The 15,972-nt window shown below is 46.6% G+C and overlaps 1 protein-coding gene across 1 annotated transcript; it reads left to right on the forward strand.

Annotated features, from left to right (window-relative positions):
- AHSG (alpha 2-HS glycoprotein) lies at positions 1–12,536 on the forward strand. Its single transcript, XM_005652369.3, has 8 exons — positions 1–325; positions 5,330–5,746; positions 7,800–7,910; positions 8,290–8,374; positions 8,953–9,116; positions 10,275–10,376; positions 11,156–11,239; positions 11,823–12,536. Exons 2-8 carry the CDS (start codon positions 5,534–5,536, stop codon positions 12,159–12,161), a joined length of 1,098 nt encoding a protein of 365 aa, XP_005652426.1. The 5' UTR covers positions 1–325; positions 5,330–5,533; the 3' UTR covers positions 12,162–12,536.

Below are 15,972 nucleotides of genomic sequence, written 5' to 3' on the forward strand. Positions count from 1 at the left end.
CTGACTTGATATTTCACCCCCTTCTAACTCTACCCTTCCCTTCTGAGACCCAGGTCTGCCAGCAGGGCCCCAGCAGAAACAGCCCCCAGCAACTCTGGCCCTCTGCTTGCCATGATCCTTCTTGTCTTGGCTCCTGACTGGCAACTATCAAGGCTGACGTCTGCCTTGGAATAGGTGGAATGCATCGCCGCCCTAGTGGAGAGCCCTTCTGACAAATTCAAAGAACCTGGTACCATCCCCAGCTGCCATCTTGGAACTCCGCCATCAGCTGCCTGGGGCTCCACACAGCAAGCACTGCCTGGCACCCTGCTGCCTTCTTCTGGAGGTTGTTGGTCCTCTTCTTCTTAGATCTGTGGGACTGCTCTTTCCCCCTGCCTCTAACCAGCCCCTGACATCCTCAATACTCTACATCTTAATCATCATCATCATCATCATTTTGACTGCACCCTCAGCATGTGGAATTTTCCAGGCCAGGGATTGAACCCGCACCACAGCAGCGATCCAAACCACTGCAGTGACAGTGCTGGATCCTTAATTCACTGCACCTTAGCGGGAACTCCAAGACTTTTTTATTTTATTTTATTTTATTTTATTTTATTTTATTATGTTGTCTTTTGTCCTTTTTTTAGGGCTGCTCTCATGGCATACGGAGGTTCCCAGGTTAGGGGTCCAGTTGGAGCTATTGCCACCGGCCTACGCCACAGCCACAGCAATGCCAGAGCTGAGCTGCGTCTGCAACCTATACCACAGCTCACGGCTACGCTGGATCCTTAACCCACTGAGAGAGGCCAGGGATCGAACCCACAACTTCATGGTTCCTAGTTGGATTTGTTTCTGCTGCGCCATGACGGGAACTCCTCCAAAACTTGTTTTAATGCAGTAACATGGGCCTCAAAGAAAAATGCACAGATAAGTCATTAAGATAATGACAGGAACTACAGACCAGAAAAAGGAATAAATCCTTATCTTCTATTGGTATGCAAAGAAGTTGGAGCTGAGTGGATGAAATTGACTCAACATCACTCATAGGTATGTGCGTTCAGCGTGAGAAAATCTTTCAAAGTCTGAAAGTGGTGTCATCAGACATGGTGAAATATCCTGAACCTTCCTTGGGCATCCTTTGCTATGGCTTTCTTGGAAAACATACTGAAAGATCATCTTTTTTCTTCATTGTCAGTAAGTAAATGGAAACCTTTCTTTCTCCAACTGAAAAATGAGACTATTTTATTCAGCTTGATACCAAACCTATATTAGTTTGCAAATTAAACATATGGAATAGTTGAGATCAAACCAAAGATATTCGTAAAATATATTAAAAAGGAGTTCTGATGATTTTCCCATATCTCAGTTTCCACCAAAGTCAGCATGGAAGCAGCAGAGGAAAAGAGAAAACAGCTGACCAGGCAAAACACTCCAATTAAATGGCAGGGGTAGAAATTCATGTATCCTTTCTGATAGGCAATTTGGCCAGAGAAATTAAAAGTTTTTAAAATGTCCTCATCAAATCCTGTGAAATTGGATTGTGATGATCATTATACAACCACAGATGTGATAAATTGAGTAATAAAAAAAGAGAAAAATAAAATAAAATAATAAAATAAAATGTTCACATCATATGAACCAATAATTTCACTAATAAGACTTGATACTGGAGTTCCCGTCGTGGTGCAGTGGTTAACAATCCGACTAGGAACCATGAGGTTGCGGGTTCGATCAGTGGGTTAAGGATCCGGCATTGCTATGAGCTGTGGTTTAGGTCGCAGACGCAGCTCAGATCCCACATTGCTGTGGCTCTGGCATAGGCTGGCAGCTACAGCTCCGATTAGACCCCTAGCCTAGGAACCTCCATATGCCACGGGAGCGGCCCAAGAAATGGCAAAAAGACAAAAAAAAAAAAAAAAAAAAAAAGACTCGATCCTGAAAATGTAACTAGAGAACCAAAGATTCCTGAATAGAAAATGTATTGCAGGAGTTCTCTTGTGGCACAGTACGTTAAGGACCTAGCGGTGTCACTGCAGTGGCTTGGGTCACTGCTACGATATGGGTTCAGTCCCTTCCATATGTCTTGGGTGTGGCCAAAAAAAAAAAATGTATTACAAGTTTGCATATGAGAGGCTGGAGTGAGAACAAGTTAATTGCCCAACAATAAGAGAATAGTTGAATAAATTATGATACACACAGCAGAATCATAGGTAGTCATCATAAGCATTTTTTTTTTTTTTTTTTTAGGGCTGCACCTGAGGCATATGGCACTTCCCATGTGCTTGAATTGGAGCTGCAGCTGCTGGCCTACACCACAGCCATAGCAACTCGGGATCTAAGCCACATCTGCGACCTACATTGCAGCTCTCAGTAGTGCCAGATCCTTAACCACAGAACAGGGCCAGGGAGCGAACCTGCATCCTCATGGATACTAGTCAGGTTCTTTTCCAATGAACCATGACAGGAACTCCAGAAACATGTTTTTTAAGTCTATTTAAGGACATGGGAAAATATTCAAGTTATAATGTTAAGTGAAAAAAAATACAAAATTATACATGAGTATGACTATATTATACTAAGTTATATTAAAATAAGTCTTTGTGTAGAAAAAAAAACCCATGGAAATGCTTCCAAAACATTAACACTGTTTATCTCTGGGTAATGAGACTGCGAATGAGTTTGGTTTCCCTGTTTATATGTGGTAGGATGATAGGTGATATATAAATTGCTCTTAACTGCATGCTTTGTTCTTCTAGCATCAGCAAAACAGGACAACACCAAGTGCTTTAGAGATTGTCACCCAGGAAAGATCCAAGAACAGATACCAAAAGAAATGCTCTAAGTAAAAGAAAGAAATGATCAGAAAGGATGATCAGACAGAACGCTTTTTTTTTCTCCCCCCCACCCCCAGGGCTAGGATGGCAATAGAACCACCCCAGAATAGTGTGGGAATCCCACAGCAGAGGAGACAGAACCTCACTTCGGGGTGGGGGGAGGGGAAGGGGCACCTGGGTAGCATGGGGAGACATCACATCATGGGAAGATGCCCCCCTGAGTAGCAGGGTGGCGCTAGAACAATGGAGGGGCTGTGATGGCAGTGCCTAAGTAGATGAGCTTAATGGCAGCTTCAGGAAGCCCCCACAGCCCGAGAGGGCTCAGCAGCCAAGTTTTACCAAGCTTAAGGAAGGGGGTAGGGGAGTTCCCGTGGTGGTGCAACAGGATCAACGGTGTCTCTGCAGCAGCAGGGATTCGGGTTTGATCCCTGGCCCTGAGCAGTGGGTTAAGGATCCCTAGCCCGGGAACGCCATATGCCACGGGGATGGCCAAAAGAGAAAAAGAAAGGTGTAGCACATAGCTGAGGAAAGGCCTGTGGTCTAGAAAGGGTCCCACAGCTGAGATAAGGGGACTCCTGATCATAGGATGCAGGAGGACTCTCTTGCTATGGATTAGATGAAGGCAAGCAGGACATTGGCTCAAGGGCTGATCTGCCCGGGGACTACATGAGACAGGTTACCTGGCAGAAGGTGCCAAGGCAAAGTGGACACCCCTCTCTGACCCAGACTAAAGCAGTATTTGCAGAAGTCTCTTGCTCCCCACTTCATGTTTCTTCTAACCCCAGTGGGGAGAAGAAGCACAAGGGCAAACCTAAATCGGCCCGGGTTTCCACCCAAGCACGTGGGAAATCAGGTTACCCAGAAGTGGCTAGATTACATCTTCACAAGAGAGGCCTCAGGGTCAGAAATGCAATTGCGCTCTGGAAAATAAAGCTGTGCTGTATACACCCGAGCTGACGACATATCAAATATGTACTCACTGCATATATTGTTTTGTGTTTTCCAAAATTTAGTGAAGACCACATTTTGCATACTAAAAGATTATTTAAAAGAAAAGCAGGGCATCCACAAAAAAGTTGTTCACGAGTCAAGGCCCTGAAGGAAATAAGGCATAAGGCCAATGGAAAGTCCCCTGGTTCTGAGGATCGTGCTGCTTGGTGACCCCAGCTGATTTTGTGTTCCAAGAGCTGGGACCCCCTCTCAGGGAACCCGGAGTCCTGACCACACCTTCTGAGCCTCTGGCATTAAGATTCTGTACTTCTGGGAGCAAAAGGAAAAACAATGCCTATAACTACCTTCTCTGCGCAACACAGGCCCCCTTGCTTACCTCCCTCCCTCCCCCCAGCAAGTCAATAATATTAAGCTTCCCTGTAGGAAGCCCCCACATTTTAAACAAAGCTTTGTTCTCTGAAGCAATAGCAAACAACGGAACAAATCTACCCCTACGCAATGATAACCTCAAAATATTTGGAAAGCGTGTTGATCTCCACGATAGGGCTTCTTTGCTCCAGGCAACACCAAGCAAGGTCCTTGGATGATATTTTCCAAACCTCTCGCTATCCTGGCCACCCCTCCTTGGAGGTCACACCTGGGATTGTCAAAGGCCACTTGAAAGGCCATGCCTGAGCCAATACTGTGACCTTGTGCTCTGGGCACCATGACTTATTCTAATTCTTCTAAGGTTCCGAAGGGCCTTGAGGAGGCATCTGTGTTCTTAGGGTCTCCCCAACCCCTGCCAGAGTTTCAGCCTATAGTGCAGGACTCACACCCCGAGCTCTGCCAAGTGAGTGGCTGTTAGGCCAGGTCTCCCCTATCTGCTGCATTAGTCCACTGGCTGGGGGAATGGGCCATGGGGACATGGGATCACTGGGGACATGCTGGTGCCAACTGTAGCCACCCAGGAGACCTGGGTCAGAGTGCATCTGTGCAGGGTGCTGGCAGCCAGGACTGGAGAGAAGGGATCGAGGGAGTGGAGAGGCTCTGCTGCCCTTAGCCCTCCAGGCCCTGCTGCAGGAAACCCTCCGCTCGCCATTCCCCACTCAAGGCAGAATTCTCCTCCCTCTTTTCCTCTTCTCTCCAAGGATCTTATCCAAGATCTTGGCATCTCCTATAGCTCTCCCTCCTCACACTAGCTCGTTGGTACCTTTGCTATGTCTGTGGGCCTTGTTCTCCCTCCAGGAGGAGATATTGTCCCTGACATTAGAGGATTTTATCACATTTCTGAATACCCCACTATCCCCGCACAGATCCCACGGCGTGCTCGGCTCACAGTAGAGGGGACTCCCTTGGCCGCCAAATCCGCAGCACTCCAGGGCCAGTGGTGTGGCCCCTCCTCCCTGGGTGCTCGCCCCATTCCCTCAGCTGCCTCCTCTCTGCTGCTGTTACCATGTTCCAAGCCGACTCTGGAGCATCTCCCTAGCCCAACCCAAACTGCCCCTGCCTGCCCCCAAAGAGCATTGACTTTGGCAGATTTCTTGGGGGCCAGTGATGTCCTAACCTGTTTGCTTTTCCAGGACTGATGTTTGCAGGAGGCTTTTTTTTTTGGAACCAGATCAGAAATCATCCGACATCCTTACGCAAGTCTTCCACAGGCTCCAACAGATAAATGATGCCTTTGGACCCTCCACCACGCTACCTTTCCCAGCAGAGCATCTGGGTTGATCCTGAAGCCTCCAGCCATTTGCCTGCCTACCTGCCAGGACGTCTCTGAGGCAGCCATGAAGGTCCTCATCCTGTTCTTTTGCCTTGCTCAGCTCTGGGGCTGCCGTGCTGTCCCCCATGGCCCGATTCTGGGTTACAGGGAACCGGCCTGTGATGACGTAGAAACAGAGCAAGCAGCCCTGGCGGCCGTGGACTACATCAATAAGCACCTTCCTCGGGGCTACAAGCACACCTTGAACCAGGTTGACAGCGTGAAAGTGTGGCCAAGGGTAAGTGAACCTGCTATGGGAGGGCGTAGGGCTCAGCTGGGTGCCTCAAAGAGCCCACCTCCCAGCACAAAAGAAACTGCAGTGCCTAAATGCTCCGATTCCTCCCGGGAGAGAGGGAGAGGGCAGCTGGAGGGAAGAGAAGAGATGTTCTGTACTGTGAGTCTCCAGGAGGGTGCTGGATGAGGGCAGAGGTCCTCGAAGTCTTCAAATGATATTTTGAAGATCACAGGTAGAAAGTGTGGCTTTCTAGAAAAACTAGGACCAGAGCCTGGATTCTAGTTGGTGAACTACCACCAACTGGAAATCACTTCTCTTTCTTCACTTTTGTTTCTCTGGATAAAGTCTAAGAGTGCATGATATGTGCATTTGATAAGTGCCTACCATGTGCCAGGCCCTTCCACATTTATCATCTCCTTAATCCCTTGCATCCTGACCCCCGAAGTCCTGTGGGGATATTGTCCCTGTCTTACATAAGAGAAACCAAGGATCTGACCTATTAGGGCATTTTTTTTTAAACCTGAGGTCATATAATTAGTAAGCATCAATTCCAGACCTGCATTCCTTCTTCTAAGCAAGCTGCCTCCCAAGGAAAGATACCCACATCCACAAATACATCTTGGCATGAGTGGCTTTACCTGCTCACATGCTAAACAAGAAGCTAGTGCAGCCTGAAACTGGTCACAGTGACAGTTAGGCTTGGGAAAGTGCCATGGGGGCCAGCTGGGCAATTTGGAGAGGTGGGGGAAAAGGCATCTCTCTACTGCCTATTTTGAAATTAGATTTTATAGCTGATGAAGAACAATTCTTTCAGCCAATATTGCTTACAAGTCTTCCGCAGGCAAGAACCAGTGTCAGGTGTTACGGGAGCTAGGGAGTTGAACCATATAAAATAGCCCTTTTTGTATATTAAAAGCAATCAGATATTGGCATTTTAATGATTAAGCCAATACAATGGTAAGAAAGACGCAGTTAGTGCCCGTAAGAGATTTACAATCTGGGAAGGAAAATAAGGTCAACTTCAGATGTCTAGACTGACTCACTGGCATATGATCTCACAGTGGGACAAAAATATTTGAGATCAGGATCGTCCCAGGTGGATTTTAGGAGTTCTGCAACCACACTGAAGTACAACGGTGGCTGAGAGGAAGCACTGATCAATTTACAGGAAATAAAACACAATGTGCATCTTTGAGGGAAAGAAAGAACAATGCTGTGGTTTTCACTAACCACAGGGCTTGAGAAACCCAGGAGCACCCGGCTCCTATTCACTGTAGCTCTGAGTGTTTTCAGGAGGTGAATTTGGGCACATCTACACATCATAAAACACAGCTTCCTCCAGAAAAGGAGATTCTGAGGCTTCAGGTACTAGCGAAACAGGCAGAACAGAAATGAGAGGTAAGCAGAGCTGTGCTGAAAGGAAAAAAAAAAAAGGTATACTTGTACCTTCTGGATTTTCCGGGCTTTGAAGAAGGGATACAGAAATCTGTGAATTGATGAAACAACTCCAAGGAGTCACACAAGCTCCCCTTACCACCGCCTCCCCAACTCCTCCTTCCCTCTGTGCTGGTGACTGACACACGGCTCATTGGAGGGGGGCTCATGCGTCCCTCGCATAACCAGCAGGGGGCGGTAGGGAGCAGCAACTATGCACTCCGGCCTTTACTGGCCAAAAGACAAAAAGTCGCCGACAACTTTTCCTTTAGGAAGGAAAAGAATGGAGAAGGAAGGGAAGCAGATGTTGAGAAGGAAGGAAGGAAAAAGTAGAGGGAAAATGGAGAAGATACAGGAGAAGCAGTGACTATCCTACCCCACCTTACTCTGCTGCTTGACTGAGAAAGATCCGAAGCTGACTTTTTCCAAGTACTGCTTGAGGGGTGAAATTTTCAAAATTCAATTTAAGTGTCAACACTTGCTTTTAGCTTCCAAATACAGCTCAGAGTGATGACGGTGGTTCCATCAACCTGTCCAAGCCCACGCCCCCCTTCTTTCTCACCTCTCCAGGAGGAGGTGTGTTCAAACCCAGGCTGCTCACCTCTTCATTCTGTCTCCACAGCGGCCCGCGGGAGAGGTATTTGACATTGAAATAGACACGCTGGAAACCACCTGCCATGTCCTGGACCCCACTCCCCTGGCAAACTGCAGCGTGAGGCAGCTGACAGAGCATGTGAGTGCCTCTCTTAGGGTGATTACAGGGGGCGCCCCAGTCAGGTTTATGGTGGTTCTGCAAAGAGCAGGCTCCTTTCATCCAGCTTCCCAGCCTGCGATTGTGGCTAGCCAAGCGTGCATTTTCTAAAATTGCCGCTTGACACTATCTTCTCTGGGGCTAGTTTTTACAACGGCTCACCTTTTTTGTTGTAGCTCGCCCTGAAATCAGAGTATAGTGTTTCAGTATCACCCAGCGAAGGAATATTTTGTGAGGCTCACTTAGACATCCATGCCTGAGAGTTCCGTCCTCTCCCCCACCCCTCAGCCTCAAGCCCCTGCTGTGAGAAGTGAAAAGTCAGCCCTCCTCCTAAGCCCTTACTGTGGATTTATTTCTCCAGGCGGTGGAAGGAGACTGCGATTTCCACGTGCTGAAACAGGACGGCCAGTTCTCCGTGTTATTTGCAAAATGTGATTCCAGTCCAGGTAGGGATGTTATGATTCTTCTTATGTTTACTCTGTAGAGAGAGTGAGGCAGGAGCCTGAATTGTTTTCAGTGGAAGTAGTTCTAGCCCGTCCATGGGTGATGAGAAGGAGAAGCCAAGTTTCCTGGGTTTGGGATTTTAAAACTGAGTTTTGGGAGTTCCCCGGTGAGTGGTTAGGACTACGTGCTTTCACCGCTGGAGCTAAGGTTCAATCCCTGGTCTGGGAATTGAGATCCCACATCAAGCCGCTGCATGCCATGGTCAAATGCCAACCAAACAACAATAACAACAACCCCAAACAAACAAACAAACCAAAAAAAATGTGTTTTAAGGAGCTCTTCTCATTGGAGGTGAAAATTGCCCCTTGGTGAGAGGTGGTCAGAGGGGCTTCTGCAAAAATGCCAGCATGACAGGAGGCTGGAAGGTTCAATAAGAAGCAGAGAGTCCTCCTGCAGCCATGTGGAGCCTATTTTAGCCCTGCCAAATAAGCGGCGGTGGGTGGGGGTGGGAGGTGCGGGTGGCAATTGCCACGGAGGATTACAGTCCGGAGCCAGGCTGATGTCTTTTCTCTGTGCTTAGACTCAGCTGAGGATGTTCACAAGGTGTGTCCAAACTGCCCCCTGCTGGCCCCGCTTAATGACAGCCGGGTGGTGCACGCTGCAGAATCGGCGCTGGCTGCCTTCAACGCCCAGAGCAACGGCTCCTATTTGCAGCTTGTGGAAATTTCTCGGGCTCAACTTGTGGTAAGACTTAGACCCTGCTGACAGATTGGGCAGTTTGGCGGCACTTCGGGAGTGGACGAGGTGACGCCGAGGTGAGGGAAGGAGCAGGTGCAGGGCAGGGAGGATGGCGTGAGAAAAGGGATAGAAAGGGTTCTGAGGGTCCAGAGAACCCAGAGGACCCTCAGTGTCTCCCCCACCTGAGCCACTTTTACAGAAAGCAGCCAGATGCAGTGTGTCCGCAGTTCCTCGGTTCTAGTTGAGACTCAGGTAGAAGTTCCCACTTTATCCAAAAGCAATCACGGTAAATTCATGGGTGTCCACCTCACCATCATCCATCACCATTGAACCTCAGCAGCCCTCCTGTAATCGATACTTACAACGGCCTGAGCATGCTTTCACTGATAGGCATGTAATGGCAGAATCCTAAAATGTATTTGAATCACTGAAACAAACAAACAAACAAACAACTAATTGTACTGGGTTGGGTTAGCACATTTGAACGCTTACAGAATTCCAGTATTTTTAAAAGCTGGTATTTTAGATACTAATAGCCATGGCATACTTGGAAATACACTGTAGGCAGTCATCCTCTTAGCCAGGATATGTGATTCTCAGAACACCTCCACCCAAACCTATATCAAATAACAGATATTTCCTTTCTGCAAATGTCCATATGCTCTAAGAACTATAAGGTAAAAAAGCATAAGTATCTTCTATGCTTTTGTTTATATTTTTCATTCGATCCTGCTATCTAAAATACATGGGAGAGGATTAATTTCTTTACTTTCCCACCCCAACTTGGAGTAACCTGAACCTGGGGTCTCAAAGTGCAGACCCAAGAGGGAAGTTTGGCAGGAGGCAGGGTTCCCACTCAGGTCAGTATAAGGTCAGCCCACTGGGTTAAAGCTTCCTGCCTGAACACTCACCTCTGCTCTGAATGATGGACAGTGAATACCTGCATCTCCTTCAGGGAAGACCCAACCCCAGCCCTTCAAGATCCAGTGCTGCCATGTAAACCACTTGGGGGCAGGTTTCTTGGCCATCTAATGTGGTTTACATGAATGCTGCTCCCTGGACTGTGCAAGGTAGTGGACCTTGCTACTTCCCTCTGGCCTCTCCTTCCCTGAATCTTTCATGCCAAGCCATGTTCCTTCATGAATTTTCATTTATTCTCATCAGCCTCTTTCAGCTTCTGTCTCTGTGGAGTTTGCAGTAGCTGTCACTGACTGTGTGGCTAAAGAGGTCATAGACCCAACCAAATGCAACCTGCTGGTGGAAAAGGTGAGTGGGCCAGGCAATGCTGATCCTTAACCCACTGAGCGAAGCCAGGGATCAACCCCACATCCTCACAGAGAAAATCTTGGGTCCTTAATCCACTAAGCCACAATGGGAACTCCTAGATATTCTCCTAGATATACCTCTGATATAAAATCTTTCAAGTCCTTAAGCCAGTAATGTCTGCTGCCAGGGATTTAGCCTAAAGCAATCATTGTGTTTGACAAGCTGATTTATGACTGATACACAATGACTCAGAAAGATCCAAATGTCCAACAGGAGGGAATCATTGGATAAAATATGGCATATCAGGAAATAGAAAATTATAGACACAAAAACTATGTTTTCAAAGAATAATGAATTATATAAAAGAACATTATCATTATAGTACATGAAAAGCACAGTATACAAAATGGTATAGTCACAGAGACCCCAATTTTTAAGTGATATGTAATAGCATTTTAAAATAAGAAAGAAATATGTAGATGTTAACAGAAATTCTCCTGGGTCACCACCATTTCTGAGATTATGGGTGATTTCTCTCCCTCCCAAAACACTTCTGTATTTTCTACATTCTATATAAATTATATATATGTATACAAACACACATGCACACACATCCTCTATAAGCAGAAACCATAAACTTTAGGAGAAAGCATTTTTTTAAAAAAAAGAATTAAGAATTTAAGGTTTTTTCCCCCTTGGTTTGGTGGAATATCACTGAAATGGGAAGAGAAATCAACTTTTTGAACCAGTTCTAATAACTCCTCTCTTTCTGTGAGCAGCAATATGGCTTCTGTAAGGGGACAGTCACAGCGAAGGTTAATGAGGAAGATGTTGCGGTGACCTGCACGGTGTTCCAAACCCAGGTAAGGGCATCCTGGATGTCTTCCCTCTTATCTTCAGAATACAATAGCCCCTTGACATGTCTATGGTGCCTTAGTAATTACAGGGCACTTGCTGCCAGTACTTCGAGCCTCACAATATAAATAGCGCCAGGAAATGTTTAACCATCAACAAAGGGAAGGATGTTTCAGCCATGCCCTATGTAACTCACAACACCATGTTTTTATGTGTGGGTCTAGGGAGTGGGAACAGGGAGAGGTGGGAGTGGTTTTCTGAGTTGCAGAGACCAGGTAGCCATATCTGCCTGGAAGCTCCCTGTGGCTGCAGGTTAGTTGACAAAGAGGGTGATGCTACTGGGGAAAGTTGGCCATACAGTGGGTAAATATAGGTCTCCTGTCCCGAAAACAACTGGTGAGAAAAGGGCGACCACTAGCCATTTACCCTCCCCCAGAGCTCTGATGACCATCCATTGTATCTAGGTAGTTCTTTTTTGCTAGATATCTTGCAAATAAAAATTATGACTGTGAGAGAATTGGGTGGGGTTCCACCTAGAAGGAGGAGAAAGGCAGGTAACCTATGAAAATGGTCCTCTGTCTCTCTCTCCAGCCTGTGGTCCTGCAGCCCCAACCTGCCGGTGCTGATGCGGGGGCCACCCCTGTGGTGGATGCAGCTGCAACTGCATCTCCTCTAGCTGACGTGCCCGCAGCTTCCCTGGTGGTGGGACCCATGGTGGTGGCAGTTCCTCCGGGCATCCCGCCAGTGCACCGATCACACTACGACCTGCGCCACTCTTTCTCGGGTGTGGCCTCAGTGGAGTCAGCCTCCGGAGAAGCATTCCACGTGGGGAAAACACCCAAGGGGGCACAGCCTAGCATTCCTGCTGCTGATGGCTCAGTTCCAGTGGTCCGCCCTTGCCCTGGGAGAATCAGACACTTCAAGATCTAGAAGATGGTCAGAGATGAGGTTTGGCACAGAGAACATTGCCGCCATTGTCCAAGTATGGGTGTGGGTGGGGGCCTTGTCTGCTGTCAAAGCAAGTGCTGTGTGGTCTATCTTAATGTCAAGTCTTGTACCCTGACTTCTCATCCTTTAGAGGACAGAAGCAGGGGGGTACTAGTTATGTTTGATGGAAGGCATAAGGTCAGCAATTTGATTCACTGTTTTGAGGCCAGGCCACCACCATTGTGTTCTCTGCCTTCTCTTGACCTCTCAAAAATAATTGGGACTGTGACTCTGAAAGGTGCTCTTGACAAGTTTATATCTGCTTATTAATAAAAATGTCTGAAGACCATTACTTATAAAGAAAGTTCAACGCTGAAATGTGGTCGTGATTATTGCCCACTTCATCCAAGTTCATGTGGTGGGGTCTATCTTTCCCAACAACCACACAAGTTTCCCTAATCAAAAAGTGAAAATGGAGATAAAATAGGAGTTCCCATCGTGGCTCAGCAGAAATGAACGTGACTAGCACCCATGAGGATGCACGTTTGATCCCTGGCCTTGCTCAGTGGATTAAGGATCTGGCGTTGCCGTGAGCTATGGTGTAGGTCGCAGATTTGGCTTGGATCCCATGTTGCTGTGGCTCTGTCGTAGGCCAGCAGCTACAGCTCTGATTCGACCCCTAGCCTGAGAACCTCTATATGCTGAGGGTGTGGCCCCAAAAAGACCAAAAAAAAAAAAGAAAAAGAAAAAAAATAGAACAAAAATCTTCTATATTGCTCTACATAGTAAAAAGTGAGACCAGCCTCTGCTCACAGCTCATAAGTTCTGCCCATTTCCTTATAAGAAAATCATTTTTTGCTTTGTAGAGCTCAGAAAATATTGCTAAATTAGGGTCAAGTGTCTGAACTTTGTACAGACAAACCAGCCATTGGTTTTCCCCCAATACCCAGGTAAGGAGGGATTGGTAATTAACACAGACTTCACTTTAATTATATCTCTTCATTATTTATGCTTAAAATTCTGACATTTACAAAGCAAGAAATGATTTTCTCATAAGGAAATGGGCAGAACTTATGAGCTGTGAGCAGAAGCTGGTCTTAAGCAATATAGAAGATTGATGATTGTACAATATATACTTCATTTTATGATGCAGGATTGGTCTTCCAAACCAATCCATTTGAAGACTTTAAGTTAAAGCTCTGGTTTATAGTGTGAATAGAGGAGGGGTACCTGGACAGGTAAACCCAGTGGATATTTATAGATATTTTCCAAGAGGAATAAAGGAATAAACAGTTCCCATTATAGAATGGTGGCTAGACAGTCCAGTTTTTATCTACTAGCATTAGGTTATTCTGACCAATGTATGTGATGGGCCCTTTCAGATGGAATTTTTTTTTTTTTTGGTCTTTTTGTCTTTATAGGGCCGAAACCACAACATATGGAGATTCCCAGGCTAGGGGTCCAGTCAGAGCTGTAGCCACCAGCCTATGCCAGAGCCACAGCAATGCAGGATCTGAGCTGTGTCTGCAACCTACGCCACAACTCATGGCAATGCAGGATCCTTAAGCCACTGAGTGAGGCCAGGGATTGAACCTGAATCCTTGTGGATGCTAGTCGGGTTTGCTAACAGCTGAGCCACGACAGGAACTCCCAGATGGAATTTTAAAGGGATAACACTAACAACCAATTGAGTGGCTTCACCTGAACCAAACATTGACACCTTATTCTCGCCCAGAGGTTTTGCCAATATTCTAGTAACCAGAGGGAATGGCTGGGAAGATAGAAAAACTGCTAGGTACCCCTGAAGCTAGGGGAGATGAGGAAGGCATGGTCGGTTGGGCTAAATGCTGCAGAAAGAGCAATACGCCTGAGGACCAAGGAAAGGCCATGGGCTAGTTGCCTGACTTGGAGGTGATGGTGAGCACTGGCAGGTGCATTTTCCCTAGACGGTGAGTATAAAAGCCTGATGGCAGGGTTGACTAGTGAAAGGTGAAGAGGAAATGAAGCAGTGCATGTAATCTCCTCTTTCAAGCAGTTTGATGCTGAAGGGTGGTGAAGGGTGGGAGAGAGAGGATGTAGCCTAAAAAGATAACTGGATAGAGGGAAGCTTTCTTTTTCAGGAAAGAAGAGTTTTGAATATCCTTAGGGCAAGAGATGGGATGAGATGAAAGAAACAGGAGAGAAAAGAGATGGGGTGGGGCAATGTACCAGGGGAGATATTTATTGGAGAGCTGGAAATGGCTTGGGTAATTCCACCAAGGAGTCAAATCCTTTTTTGAGAGAGCTTGCAAGGGAATCCTGAAAACACACCTTTCGCCCAATACTAAAAGAGACTCATCCACTTTCCACCCTTGCTACACACAGGTGTGGCTGTGAGGAACACATGGAGGGTGAGTCAGCATTTTCTGTGGCAGGTGGTAGATACCCAACCCAAAAAGGGGAATGTCACTGCCTTGTGTACTGGGAATTCAAATGGATGAGGGCACTGCAGGACCCAGGGGTTCAAAAAATATTATTTCTCTCTTTTGCTCTCCCTCTCCCACCCCGTCCCTTCTTTCCTCCCTCTCCCTCTCTCTTTCAGTCTGTCACCAATGCTTGCCTTCAGCCTTAGCTAGGATGGCTACTGCCAATCTCACACCTACATAAGCATTAGCGCCTAAGCTGGAAGAAAAGGAGAAGGGCCAGTCAAGAAGAGCCAGGGGAGGGACTATTCCAAGGGAATAGCAGGCACAAAGGCCCAGAGGCAGGAAAGAGGCTGATGTGGCTAAGGATGAGAAAGGAAGCTGGATGGAAGCTGCTAAGAGGAGGAGGAGAGCTATAGAAGATGAGGTTGAGGAAGTAGGGAGGTGCAGGTCAGGAATGTAGCCCAAATCTGGCCTCTGTACACCAGCATCAGATTAAGTCTTGGAGGAGTTCCCATTGTGGCACAGTGGTTAACAAATCCGATTAGGAACCATGAGGTTGCAGGTTCAGTCCCTAGCCTGGGACCCTCCATATGCTGTGGGTGCGGCCGTAGAAAAGACAAAAAAAAAAAAAAGCAGCTTTGTTGCTTTGCCAAGCAAAGGAGGCCACAGCAGGCTAACACCCTCAAACCTGTGTCCCCCTTTGAGAGAGGGTGGCAAGGGATCTTACAGGTTTAACTCAAAACAAGGATGTTTATAAGGATCAGGATGCCTGCATTTTTCTCCCTCCATAGTGCATTTCAAGATCAAGGGTGAAGTCAAGTGATCTGCTGATGGTTTCTGGTGGTCCTCAGGGTTATGGCACCATGACCTGTGCACAAGGAACTCTGCTCAATATTCTGCGATAATCTATGTGGGAAAAGCATCTGAAAAATGAATGGATGTGTGTGTTTGGATAACTGAATCACTTTGTTGTACAGAAGAAAGTAACACAACATTGTAAACCAACAATATTTCAGCAAAATAAAATTTAAAAAGAACACTTACAAAGGAAGGAAGAGTTAGGGTTTCAAAGGGAAAAAAAATACCAGGTGCACAATGTAACTCTAACTAAAAAGTAATCAGCAGTAAAAGAAAGCAATTAAGCCAGAAAAGAATCATTTGTGAAAAGCTGGTTAGAGAGAGTGAGTGGCCAAGGCAGGGCATAACACCTCGAAGGCAGCTTTAATTAGTTTTTAGTTGGAAGACAAACAGTCCCCAGAAAGAGTTAGGATGTTATTCTCAGGGCAATGGGAAACCATCAAGGGTTTTAACCAGAGCAGGTGCATAATCTGATTTACTTTAAGAGATCGCTTAGGCTCCATGGTCCTGGACCTGAGGATGGGGGGAAGTGGGATGGAGCAGTATCACCC

Source organism: Sus scrofa, chromosome 13 (genome assembly GCF_000003025.6).
Source record: "Sus scrofa isolate TJ Tabasco breed Duroc chromosome 13, Sscrofa11.1, whole genome shotgun sequence".
In the NCBI taxonomy this organism is placed as follows: Eukaryota; Metazoa; Chordata; class Mammalia; order Artiodactyla; family Suidae; genus Sus; species Sus scrofa.